The sequence below is a fragment of the Gallinula chloropus genome, assembly GCF_964237585.1.
Source record: "Gallinula chloropus genome assembly, chromosome: Z".
In the NCBI taxonomy this organism is placed as follows: domain Eukaryota; kingdom Metazoa; phylum Chordata; class Aves; order Gruiformes; family Rallidae; genus Gallinula; species Gallinula chloropus.
The window spans coordinates 1,288,817-1,302,184 of NC_140089.1; the positions used below are offsets into that span (position 1 = coordinate 1,288,817).

General features: G+C 55.1%; 1 protein-coding gene across 1 annotated transcript; it reads left to right on the top strand.

Annotated features, from left to right (window-relative positions):
- The first annotated feature begins 687 nt into the window (after positions 1–687).
- On the top strand, positions 688–4,705 carry GLRX (glutaredoxin). The gene is made up of 3 exons (XM_084278335.1): positions 688–931; positions 2,586–2,699; positions 4,024–4,705. The coding sequence occupies exons 1-2, from the start codon at positions 734–736 to the stop codon at positions 2,691–2,693; spliced, it is 306 nt and encodes a 101-aa protein (XP_084134461.1). The 5' UTR covers positions 688–733; the 3' UTR covers positions 2,694–2,699; positions 4,024–4,705.
- The last annotated feature ends 8,663 nt before the right edge of the window (positions 4,706–13,368 follow it).

The following is a 13,368-nucleotide window of genomic DNA, read 5'->3' on the forward strand; positions in this document are numbered from 1 at the left end:
CAGCCAAGGGCCACACAGACCACAAAGGGAACCGAGTATGAGTTGTATGAGGGGGGCTGAAAGAGCTGAGGCCACCCCCCCGGAGAAGGGGTCCTGGGGGTTCTTGTCCTGAGGGAGGGAGAGAGTAAGATGATGGACCCTGTCCCTTCCCAGCATTGCCCTAGGCCGGGAGCAGAGCCTGCAGGCACACACGGAGATGCCGGAGGCTCCGTCCAAGCCGAAGGAAAATCTCTTTGGTTTGGGCTGTGGAGGGTCCATCCTTGGAGAAGGCGAGCCCTGACAGGACACAGCCTGAGCAGGCAGATCGAGGTGACCCTGCCGCGAGCAGGGGCCAAGGGCTCTGTCATCCAGGGTGAACCAAACGTGCGGGACACGCCCGGCACTGCCAGGCAGGACGGGCACGAGGGGCTCAGCCCCGGCCAGCGCAGCCTCGTGCCGCAGTGAGCTGAAGGGACCCCCGGTCATGGTGTCCCCCCCGTTCTCACACACCCCTCTCCTCAGCACTTTGGGTTTCCTCTAGGAACAGAGCGAAAGGGAAAGTATTGCTGCTTTAAAGCAAGTGACCCTGTGAGGACATAAGGCCTCCTGGGAGGAGTTTCCAGGGGGCAGGGCTCAGCGCTTGTACATAGGGACAGTGCAGCTGTCTTGGTTGGACACAGGGACAGTGCAGCTGCCCCATCTGAGCTCCCAGTGAACTCCGCCTTGAAGCTGCTGCTCACCTTGGGGAGGCAGCATGGCTGAGCAGTTCATCTGGAACGAGCTCAGGGATGACGGTGTGACCGTGTTCGTGACAAGCGGCTGCCTGAACAGCCACTACGCCTTGATGCTGCTCAAGAGATACAACTTCCAGCCGGGCCGCCTGCGCGTGATCGATATCACGGAGAGGAGGGATGTCTGGCTCTGCCTCCAACAAATGACCGGCCAAATGAATGTAAGTATTGGCAGCCTTTGCTCCCGAGACAGCCAGTCCCTCGTCCCCACCAGCCCACGCTCTGTTTGGCTGGGCCAGGGTCCCCAGCAAGGTCCCTTTCCCCTCCACTCTCTGTGCCAGGGGGCAGGGAGAACCGCGCGCCTTCCCCACTGCCATGAAGGCTCCTCTTTCGGTCCCTCTGCTCCTCCCACCCCAAAGCCACAGCAGGGACCCGTGTTGCCATGCTGAGGGGTGCAGCCTGCTCCCTGTGGCTGGGCCTGGCTGGGTGCAGAGCCCTGGGGCTGCAGCATCTCCCGGGATGTGCTGTGCCTCCCCAAACCCTGTGGCCAAGGCTGCTGGCCACCGAGGAGACCCCGGGCTTGCTGTTCCCTTCTCCCTCCTCATTAAGTCCCTAATGAGCCCGAGCCCAACAGGCTGGTGGAGGGGGTGGGAGGGGAAGGCAGCGGACCCGCTGCCCGAGTCACGGGTGGATTTTCCCTGCGCTGGGCCCACGTCCTGGCAGGCAGCCGGGCTTCTGCTGGACCCTCCTGCTCGATTGGGGCTTTGTGGGGGTGGCACAGGGACCTTGCCGTGGGCTTCACCCCCCCACGCCCTGTCCTCAGGCCGGCAGCTGAGCACACGTGACCCACGCAGCCCCACCAGACAGCCAGAGCAGCCTGGGACCCTCGCTCTGCCCCGACGGCCAGAAATGGCCTCTGTGCCCCTTGCCCAGCCCCAGCCCTCTGCAGCCCTTCTGGAGAGCGTCCCGTGTGTGGTTCTGACTTCCCAGCCATCCCGGCCGTGCCTTCCCAGAGCTCTGCACGGGCTGCTGTGTGCCATGGGCCGTGCCCGGCACCACAGGAGACCTCGCAGCCCTGCAGCCCAGCATCCACTGGATCCCAGTGGCAGCCTGGGCGATGATGGGAACACCAACCAGCCTTACCAGCACTGCTCTCTCACTTCTGCCTGGCTGCTCCCCTCTTCTCACCTTCCTGGCCTTGACCTCGGGTGCTTCTTCCCCTTCTTTGCTCGGCCGGGATTTTCACTTCCCTCTGCGCACAGAAGCCTCGAGGAAGCGGCTGTGGTGCCGCAGCTACTCCTGGCCCTGCGCTGGCCATTGTCTCTCCTCTCACAGCCAGGTGACCATCCTGAGCCAGCCAGGAAATGGGACCGGCACAAGCATGGGGATGGGCAGCAGGGGCTGTGAGGTAGGAGAGGACAAGAGGCCAGGAAGGGGTGTGTGGAGAAGGGGTCGTGCCAGAAGCCCACCTCTGCTCTGCCCAGTGACTCTGGTGCTGCGGCGGCTGTCCAGGGCCGGCAGCACGTCCCACCCTGGGAGTGCCGGAGCTCGGAGACCCTGCTGGGGCCACACGTGTGGTGCCTCCGCGCCTCAGGGCCCGGCACTCGGAGCCGCTCACTCGCTGGGCTGGGACCCGTGTGTGTCTGCAGCCTCCCCAGCGCTCCCTTCCCACAGCCCAGTCGCATCCTCCCCTACAAAACGCAGCAGCTTCCCTTCCCTTCTCTTCCTGCAGCCGCTCTCCAGGCAGGTGGGGGCTTGGGGCAAGGTGAGGAGGACGGGGTAAATCTCACTGTCTTTCAGCAGAGTCACTCCCCGGACAAACCCTCTGTGTGCCCCAGCTCTCCCCACTAACCTGTTGGTGGTGTTTTTGCCCAGACTCCTTACGTGTTTTTCGGGAAGTCCAGCATCGGAGGGTTTAGTGACCTGCAGAGACTCGACAAGGACCTCCCCATGATACTGCAACGGATCGGTGCCCTGCGCTAGCTGCAGGTGAGTCCGGGGGGAGCGGTGCCTTGGCAAGGGAGATGTCACCAAGGTGACACAGGGGGCTGTGCCTGGCCTTTTCCTGGGCCCAGACGACATGGCTCAGCTCATAGAGCTTTCTTTGGCAGTTTGCTTTCCCCGTGTCCAAAGACACAGCCTGTTGCTCTCCAAGAACCCTCTGAGGTGCAGCCTGGGCGCTCAGAGCGGGGGATGTTTCATTGCACCATCACTGGCTTCAGCAGCCGCCTGTGGTGCTTGTGTGGGGCCTGGGGTGGGGGGGGGAAATGCCGTGGCCGGACCCGGCGCACAGGAGGCCTGGAGAGTCGGTGCAGCCCCAGTCCTGCAGCCCGTACGTAGCTCTGACTCGGGGAAAGGGCACGCAGGGGGTGAACAGAGCAGGGAGGAGCTCCTCAGCGTTTGGGCTGAGGTGGTGAGTGTCCTGGGTTTGCCAGCGCAGCCCAAGGGCTCCCGGGGCCAGATGCTGCCAGGAGAGCTGCCTCAGGCGTGAATGGCCTCTGCCCGGCTCAGGTATCCCCCAGCCCTAAGGCTATTTACAGAGTTTTTTCTTACAGAACCACAGAGTGACCAGGCTCGAAAAGCCCTTTAAGCCCGTGGAGTCCACCCGTCCCTGTCCTGTGCTAAACCAGATCCCTGAGCACCTCATCTCCCCTCTGTTAAACACCCCCAGGGCTGGGGACTCAGCCCCTCCCTGGGCAGCCTGTGCCAGGCCCTGACAGCTCTGCCAGGGAAGAACTTTTCCCTCCCAGCTGAGCTGACCCTGCCCTGGGGCAGCTTGAGCCCATTGCCCCTTGTCCCATCTCCTGTCCCCTGGCTGCAGAGACCATCGCCCACCTCTCTGCACCCTCCTGGCAGGGCAGGGGAGGTGGGGAGAAGGTCTTGAGCCCATTTCCCCTTTTAAACCCACATTCCACTTCTCTGGGAGCCAAGATGCAGCCGGGCGTACAGCCAGACACGGGGGTGTTGGTGGGGGTGTGTGCCCCATCCCTCTCCTGTACGTAGAGGCGTGGCCGGGAGCTCGGCAGCGCGACGGCAGCCGGCTCAGAGCTGCGAGTCTCCCTGGCTCAGAGGCCCTGGGGCTCCTCACCCAGGAGAGCTGCCCGTGGGGTGAGGCGGTTGGTAGCGCTGGCGCCTGGACCCCTCGTGCGCTGCTCTCCACAGCGTGTGTGTCACACGGCCCCGTGTGTGTGTACAGACACACGTGTGGGGGGGGGGTCTCCTCAGCACCCCGTCCTGTGCTGGTACTGTCCTGCTGGAGTGGTTCCCAGCAGCACTGACCTCACCCCTCTGTGTCTGCTCTTTCTGCTTCCAGGGGAGAGAGAATCATGAGCCGTGGCCCCTCGTTCTGACCCGCACGCTTCTCGGAGCAAATCGCTTGTTGCTGCTCAAAGCAGTAGAAAACGCTTCCAAATTCTTCTCACTTTTCTGTCTCTCGTCTTCTCTTTTCCCCTCCTTGGTTCTTCTTCACAAAGGAATTAAACCTGATTTTTCTCTGTCTCTTTTTATTTTTGTTTTTATTTCTTATGTTACTTTTTTCTTTTATGTTTTTATTTAATTTTTATTTTCCTTCTTTTTTCTCCTTTTAATTTTCTTTCTTGTTCTCATTATCTTTTTTCTTCTCCTCTTTCTCCTTCTGTTTCTCCCTTTCATTCTCCTCTTTGACTCCATCTTCTCCCTCTCCTGCTCCTTGCCCTGAACGTTCTGTTAAGACTCATGGAATTAGAGTGCTGTTGTTTTGGATCATACAGCACTGCCCTTTGCCTGGAGGAGGGTTAACATAAGGAGGAAGAGAGGAGAAAAAAGAGGAAGAGAAGGAGAAAGAGAAAGCGTAAGGGAAAGAGGGAAAGATGTGGCATTTGGGAAAAGAAAGAGAAAGAAACAAAAATAAAATGTTTATTCAATGTGCTTTTAATGAATGTGACTTTCTTTGTCCTTTTATACAACAGAAATAAAACATTGTTTTGCTCTTTTTCATTCTCTTTTTCTTATTTTTGATTTTTAAAAATATTTCTATTTTTATGTTTTAATTTTTCTTTTTTCTTATTTTTCTCATTTTTGTTTCCTTTCTCCTTCTCCTTCTCCTTCTCCTTCTCCTTCTCCTTCTCCTTCTCCTTCTCCTTCTCCTTCTCCTTCTCCTTCTTCTTCTCCTCCTCACTGTGAAATTTCTGTTAAGCCTTGAGGCAGCAGAGTCATTTCTGCTGTTCTGAAGCCCTTCACTGCCTGGGTTTCAATACCAGTTTAACCATTTAGGAAGTGCCAGGCAGAGGCAGCCTAAGGGCAGGACCCCATCCCCTGCCAGCTCAGCCCCTTCCTCTCTCTTCCTTGAGGGACCCTCCTCCTGAGCATGGTCTCCCTCTCCCAGCATGAAGCTGGGACAAGGTGGCAGCAGCCTGTCCCCAGTGCCACCAGCTTGGCAGCCTCTTCCTGCTCTGAAAGTCCCCACTGGTGCTGCTGGTGCTGCTGTCCTGCTTCCCCTCACCAGGAGTGACGGAGGAGCAGTCCCAGCCTTGCTCCCGTGCCCAGGATATCATGGGAAAGGCAAAGGTTTCGTCCTGGCAAGTTTAAAGCCCTTTCCCTCTGGGCTGAACAGCAACCCCAGGTTGCTGCAAGCCCTGGTGTCACGATCTGCACCCAGATAAACGGCTTTGGCAGAGGTTAAACCCCCTGCATTCCAACAAACCTCAGACTGCTCTGGGGGGCTGCGGGTGGCTAGGCTTAACCCCTGAGTGATGTCCAGTCAGGTGCTTTATCGTGAGGAGGTCTGCACAAGTCTCGGGAACAGAATTAAGACTCAAAACGGAGTCCAGGTTTAAGTTATTTTATTTAGCCCGCAACAAGCCTGCAGGAGAAGGAGGCGGGGTGGGGGTGGGGACAAAGAGAGAAGAGTGAGAAAGAGAGAGTGAGATGGAGAGAAAGAGCTTGAGAAAGAGAGTGAGAGTGAGTGAGAGAGAGATTGCAATATCTACCCCCACGGAGCTGAGGCGTCCCATCAGTCCGAATCGGCTTCACGTCAGGTGGGGAGTTCCATTAGTTGCTGGTTGTCATGGTTCAGCGCTGGGTGCAGGGGGGTTGCTCCACTGTGGACGTGCACACTAAGGTGGCAGTTCTTCTTGGTTATATACAGTTCAATGATACTTATTCATTAGGGTACCTCACACACCTGTACATATGCATCACCTGTCCCGCTTCGGATTAACATGAGTCCCAAGAGGTGATTTCCATCAACTCCTCCCCACTGCTGTTTGGGGGTGGTCCTGGACGGTGGTGGGGATGAAGTCGGATGGCTCCTCTTTGTGACCACAAGTAACCTTCTGTTTAGCAAAGACTCAGTTGCCCCTTGACTCTGATCCAAACTACAGGTTGGTACCAGCAGGTTCTGTATGCCTTCAAGGACAAGGGGGAGCTCGAACTAGCTACAGTGAGATGCTTTTTGCCTGCATTTGTGACCAGTTTGAGACAGGCAAGGAATTCATTGAACAGATAAGGAGGAGGGGGGTACTGGAACTTGTCAAAGTCATCATTTTATTTTCATAGAGCTCGTGGTCCTCCAGTGTGTCATTTACTTCAAATACGGTGTTAGACTCAAACTTATGTCCCTATTGGTGTTTCTTCTTTATCAGTGAGGCAGAGTCGTTCAAGCCAGGCATTGTTTATGGGAGGTCACCACTGTGGCACTTCAACCCATCCTGTTAGCAAGTCTTCCTTCAGCCTTTACAAGCATCTTAATGCAATATTGCAGCAATGGTGAGACATAGGTCCACAGGTACAGGCATTCGTTGAGGGACACGGTACGTCACACCCAGATAACTCCAACTGGCTTCTAATTTACCCAGACTCACGTTTGGCAGCACATTGTACCCCCCAGGCACGGGGCAGTGACCCAGCACAAGGAGTTCCATGCAGACCTTCCCTAGATTGCCTGGCAGGCCTCTTGCAAGCTGCTCTCCAGCAGAACTTGCTGCTCCCAGTCCCATTGTGTGGCTGGAATCAGCCCCCCGAGGGAAAGGCTGTCACTGGCCTGTGACATCCGAACACACCACCCAGCAGCAGCAGCTCAGGGGAGGCACCGCAGGGGTTTGCTCAGGGATGGGCACGGCACGTGTGCCTGAGGGATGCCAGAGCTGCTGCTGGAGCAAGTGTCCTACCCAGTCCCTGGGATGGGCAGTAACTGTTGCTGATGATGAGAGAAACAGTTGAAATTGTAGTTACATTGTGTATGTATAGAATCACAGAGTGTGTAAGGTTGGAAGGGACCTTTAGAGCCCATCTAGTCCAACCCCCCCTCCAGTAAACAGGGACATCTTCACCAGAGCAGGTCGCTCAGAGCCCCACCCACCCTGACCTTGGATGTCTCCAGGGCTGAGGCCTCCACCACCTCTCTGGGCACCCTGTGCCAGTGACCCACATGTTTTCCTCATATCCAGCCCGAATCTCCCCTTTTTGAGTTTAAACCCATCACCCCTCATCCTCTCACTCCACGCCCTCAGGAACAGTTCTTTCCCAGCTTTCCTACAGGCACCTTTCAGGGGCTGGAAAGATGCTTTCAGGTGTCCCCAGAGCCTGCTCTTCTCTGGGCTGTTCCCTCTTTCAGTAAGGAAACCAGCTGGCAGGATATCATCCCTGAAATCTTGGTGGGTGCAGATGCCAATTTACTGCAGAATGTCCCTGGACAGTCTGGACTCTACTGAAATGGAGCTTCTGTAGAATTTTAATGCCTGGTGAGAGAGTTCTGTGACGTTCTGACATTACTGCACTGTGGTGGGAGGCTGGGGACAGTGGCTCCCTGAGCCAGCCAGGCAGGGAAGGAGAACCCGACATCCTACGGTCCAGCACCTCTTGGTCCCACGTCAGTGCAGGCTCAGAGCTCAGCTCCCAGGGGTGCTGAAGACATTTTCACTCCACACTTTTGGTCACATCCACTCCCCCCACACCATTTCCACTGCTGCAGCACTTGGTGAGGAGCAGAGCCCAGTGGGGCATCAGGAAACGACCCCAGATCTGCCTGAGGTGTCAGAGAAACCCCCTGGCATCGTTGCCGTGTGGCTCACAGCCGACTCGCTGCAAGGGGATTCTTTTTATTCCTTTTTCTAAATTCAATATGACTTTCAGGAGTGACCTGTGCCTGAGATGTTATCAGCAGGGAGGAGAAAGCACCAAACCATTTTTTTGGGATGCTGTCCATGGAGTCACAACCTGTCATTGAGTAAAGAGGCATTTCCCCCACTCCTGCTGCACAGTCCTGGTTACTCAGAGCCTTCCCTGCCTCCATCACCTTGTCTGATCCCTCCAAACAAAAATTCCCAAAGCTCCAGCCAAAACAAACCCCAACCAAACCCAACCAACAAACCAAGACTGAAGACTTCCAGTTGCTTTTTTTCTGTCAGTCTCAGGTGTGGGTGTGATGTTACCACAGGGCACTCCAGCACCACCTCAAACACATCCCGCTCCCCATGGTCCCACCCAGGCCTCCTTGGCCAGGCACAGGCTGGGTCTGCAGTCACCCCAAATGCCTGTGGAGGGTTGCAGAACCTTCAGAGAAGCAGCTGCGTCCAACTAAGGTCATACCCAGGAAATATGTTCCACTGAGGTCCGAAGCAGTTCTGGTTTTGAGCACCATGGGGGTCTCGGTGATCCTTGGCAGAGATGAGGCACAGGGTGTCCCCAGGACCCTGTTTTAAAGTGATAAAGTGTCATCAAAAGGGAAGAAAAGAGATACGCTGTGTCTGTTAGAGAGAGGGAACGTTTGGGCCAAGGTTCTCTTTCAGGTTTGGGGGGTTTTCAGTATTATAGAGGTTTTGTTAGGTTTTGGGGGGTTTTGTGTGTGTGTTACAGAGATTTTACTGTTAGAAAAGTACTTGTTTTTAAGAAGTTTTGAATGAGAGGGAAAGTTGTGCATGAAATCTGTGTGGTGATAAGCTAATAGAAAAATTAGCAGCAGCTCAGGATGCGCTGCTGCTTCATGTCTGGGATTGCTGCAGAGGAAAGGGCTGTGACACTCAGCATCATGGTGGTAAGGGGATAATTAGGGGGCACAATCAGTGGCTGTGTCTCCCTTTCACTTTTACCCGGAATCAGCAGGAAAAAGAGAGTTTGGCAAAGAAGGCCAGAGAGGTTTATTTACATTCCTTTAGTAGATGAAGGGAAGGCTGTGGATGAGGTGTACTTGCACTTGAGTAAAGCCTTTGGCACGGTTTCTGCCAGCATTCTGACTGAGAAACTGGCTGCCACTGGGCTGGACAGGGGCAGCCTCAGCTGGGTTGGCAACTGGCTGGATGGCCGGGCCCAAAGGCTGAATGGAGCCAAAGGCAGCTGGAGGCCGGTCACGAGCGGCACCCCCAGGGCTCAGTCCTGGCTCCAGTTCTGTTCAACATCTTTGTCAGTGACCTGGAGGAAGGGATGGGATGTTCCCTCAGTGGGTTTGCAGATGCCACTGAGATGGGAGGAAGCGTTGATCTGCCTGAGGGTGGGGAGGCTCTTCAGAGGGACCTGAACAGCCTGGGCCCATGGGCTGAGACCCAGGGGATGAGGTTTAACAAGGCCAAGGGCAGAGTCCTGCCCATGGGACAGAACAAGCCCAGGCAGCGCTCCAGGCTGGGGGAGACTGTCTGGAGAGCTGTCAGGCAGAGAAGGCCCTGGGGGTGTTGGGTGACTGTGACTGACCACGAGCCAGCAGTGTGCCCGGGGGGCCAGGAAGGCCAAGGGCATCCTGGCTTGTGCCAGGCCCAGCGTGGCCAGCAGGTCTGGGGAGGGGATTGTGCCCCTGGGCTGGGCACTGGGGAGGCCGCAGCTGGAGTGCTGGGCCCAGTGCTGGGCCCCTCAGTGCCAGAAGGACATGGAGGGCCTGGAGCGAGTGCAGAGAAGGGCAACCAGGCTGGGGAAGGAGCTGGAGGGCAAATCCTCTGAGGAACGGCTGAGGGAGCTGGGGGTGTTGAGCCTGGAGAAGAGGAGGCTGAGGGGAGCCCTTCTCCCCACCTGCCCTGCCCTGCCAGGAGGGTGCAGAGAGGTGGGCGATGGTCTCTGCAGCCAGGGCCAGGAGATGGGACAAGGGGCAATGGGCTCAAGCTGCCCCAGGGCAGGGTCAGCTCAGCTGGGAGGGAAAAGTTCTTCCCTGGCAGAGCTGTCAGGGCCTGGCCCAGGCTGCCCAGGGAGGGGCTGAGTCCCCAGCCCTGGGGGTGTTTAACAGAGGGGAGATGAGGTGCTCAGGGATCTGGTTTAGCACAGGACAGGGATGGTTGGACCAAATGGCAGATGTGGCTGCATAGAGATGCAGGAGCCAGAGGAGCACTTGGAGCTGGGGAGCTGGGAGGGTCTGGTGCCAGTCTGCAGAGCCTGCTGATGGTACAGCACTGATGTGCTGGGCAAGTACAGGCTCACCCTCTGGCTTAGGATGGGCTTTCTTTGGGAAACCAATAGCCTAGTGCTTAAAAAATCCTTGTTAAGGAGGGTGTAAGAGCAGCTTCCCACCCTTCATGCAGCTGTAACTCACTGGATTAACGTTTTAGGGTTTTAAAATGAGTGAAGGGTTGTTTTTTTTACCTGTTTGGGGATCTAGACTGAAATGCCAGCTGGAAACGCACGGGGCTGTCAATGGGAGGAAATCCCACGTTCTAGACGGGTTTATGGGCACAGTGAAGTGTGAGGCAGGAGGAAGACAACTGCCTGTAAAACCCTTACCCATCCATCCGTTTCCTATTTACAGCCCACAGGCAGCTGCTGCCTTGTACCGACAGATGAGCAATTCCAGCGGGAGAGATCCCTGGGAATGCAGCCAACAGCCCCAGCCAGCCAGAGCTGCTGCCTCCCCGGCATCGTGCTGCAGGTATCAGGGGGAAACCCTGTGACACCCGCCTGTCCCAGATGCTCTCTGGACAGAGGGGAAGCCGAGACAGCAGTTCCAAAGGTGGGAGAGTGGGAAACCCACCACAGTTTGGCACCTCAGAGTTTCACTTGTTCAGCTCCCAGCACTGGAAGCCGAGGAACGTGGGGTCAGCTGCTGGCACAGCGAAGTGAATGAGGCAGGATACCACACATGGGGGGAGAAGAGGGGGAGTTGGTACAAAGAGAGGATGACCCACAGGGAAAAGCTGGAGCACAGGGAGTTCCCCCCCAACCTGGGGAAGAACTTCTTCCCAGTGAGGGTGAGGGAGCCCTGGGACAGGCTGCCCAGGGGGTGTGGAGTCTCCTTCTCTGGAGAGATTCCAGCCCTGACCTGTCCTAGGGACCCTGCTTGGGCAGGGGAGGGACCCCATGGGCTCTGGGGGGCCCTTCCAACCCTGCTCGGCCAGTTCAGAATTCACCCCACGTTCCATGACAAAGCAGCAGCCCCGTGACAGGGTTCCTCACGCTGCTTCACTGCTGAGGAGGCTCCTGTCCCCCCCACGCCCCCAAGAAAGGACCCAAACTGCAGGATTGCAAAGTTAATATTTTATTGAACATAAATTGATGTAGAACTGTCGTGGGGTGTGGTGGGGGACACACACACAAACAATGGCTGAAGGATTCATTGACAGAACACCCCAGGATGTTCCACGTACAGTTTGTATGGAAACAACTGAAACAGGTGTAAAACACAATCCAAGTCAGAACGGGGGATTCACATCCCTGTTTTAAGTCTTCATGTTCCCAAGTCTTGTCCCCTCTTCAGCCATTTCATATCCTTCCCCAGGGGAGGTTATGGAATTTCTGGCCACATCTGTCCCCCATCACACACACAAACTCACAGTAAACTGACAGAAAGAACCACACTGAGACTATTCGCAGGTCTTTGGGTGACTCAGCATCCCCACACCCAAAGACTGATTGTAGCATCATTATAAGAAGCTGACAGATGAGCACAGTTAGGGCAGTGATGCTTTCACCCCATCTCTGTGTAAAACCTGTGGAAATCACTGGCCTCCAACACAGTCTACATGTCTGGGAAAACACTTTGAAAAGACTAGAGTACTACTGTTTAAGTCTGAAGTCTTAAAAGACGTTATCACCATCTACAACTACCTGAAGGAAGGTTGTAGAGAGATGGGCGATGGTCTCTGCAGCCAGGGGCCAGGAGATGGGACAAGGGGCAATGGGCTCAAGCTGCCCCAGGGCAGGGTCAGCTCAGCTGGGAGGGAAAAGTTCTTCCCTGGCAGAGCTGTCAGGGCCTGGCACAGGCTGCCCAGGGAGGGGCTGAGTCCCCAGCCCTGGGGGTGTTCAAAAAAAAGGGTAGATGAGGTACTTAGGGATCTGGTTTAGCTCAGGATGGGAGCGGTTGGACTTGATGATCTTCAAAGGTATTTTCCAACCTTGTGATACTGTGATGCTGTGATTATATAGATATATATCATATAGGCAATATATTCTTTGCATATCTCTGTTCAAAAATATAATTTATAGCAGTATATAAATAGGTAACCTACATGATTCTATGATTCTATGTTTAATTTTTGTAATCTCACCCCAAAACTACATGTGTTTCATTTCTGTAAAGTATCAATTTCCCCAGGATTATTAAAGCTGACAGACTGTGGACATGGAAATGTCCCATCTTTAACGGCCTGGAGCATCTCCCCTGTGAGGAAACGCTGAGTGAGCTGGGGCTGTTCAGCCTGCAGAAAAAAAGACTAAGGGGGGACCTTACTAATGCTTATCAATATCTTAAGTATGGGATGCAGGGGGGAATGGGCAGCCCCTTTTCAGTGTCTGTGGGGACAGGACAAGGGGCGATGGGCTCAAGTTGGAGCACAGGGAGTTGCCCCCCAATGTGGGGAAGAACTTCTTGGCGGTGAGGGTGAGGGAGCCCTGGGACAGGCTGCCCAGGGGGTGTGGAGTCTCCTTCTCTGGAGATATTCAAGACCTGTCTAGACACCGACCTGTGCTATATGAGCTGGGGAGCTGCTTTGGAAGGGGGGTTGGATCCAATGATGTCTTGAGGTCCCTTCCAACCCCTATGATTCGGTGATTCTATGATCTTCCACACCACATGGTCACAGTTCCATAGGAAAGACCCACAGCAACACTCACCAGCCGTTGTGACCTGAGCCTTTGGCTGGGCTGGTGCTTCCCCATCACCCCCGTTCACACCCACCCTCGCACACGCAGGCGCTGACACACACGCTGCCGGGCGGGGAGGCCGCGGCTGCTTCCCGGCTGCTGCGGCGCGGTGGGAAGCCGCGTGGCTCGTGGTTCAACTGCACTGGATAGACACAAGCAAACACCTTAAGGCAGCCACTGCAGCCAGGGGGGTAAGTTGCAGGGGTGAGTTTCTGCTGTGACAGAGGGGCTCACACCTCCCTCTCCAACCCTCCAAAAGATGATTGGGTTCTCTATTATTTTTTTCTGAGTGCAAAATTCTAAACTTTCTACCATTTAAGGCAAAGAGTTTGCATTACCAAGAAAGGTCTGGAAACATCCAGAAGGATTTGGATTTGCTACAATATTCTCTTCTTAAAGAGAGGTACCAGGTCCCTAGCACCTACTGACAGAATTAATTCGTTGGACAAACAAGTCTTGAAGAAACGGACCAGAAAAAGCAGCTTCAAATATACCTATAATCAACATTAACAACAACAAAAATACTTAAATCTGCTAATACTGAGACTTCTGCAATTGAAGAGTTTGCTACTACCTTTCTATAACCTTACAGCAACCTATCTAAAGTTCTAAATAAATAAACTTTGGG

Bases quoted from the DNA above. Each gene is read 5' to 3' on its own strand.
- GLRX (XM_084278335.1), top strand. From the start codon at position 734: ATGGCTGAGCAGTTCATCTGGAACGAGCTCAGGGATGACGGTGTGACC. The intron at 932-2,585 runs GTAAGTATTGGC...GTTTTTGCCCAG, and splicing joins AAATGACCGGCCAAATGAAT to ACTCCTTACGTGTTTTTCGG.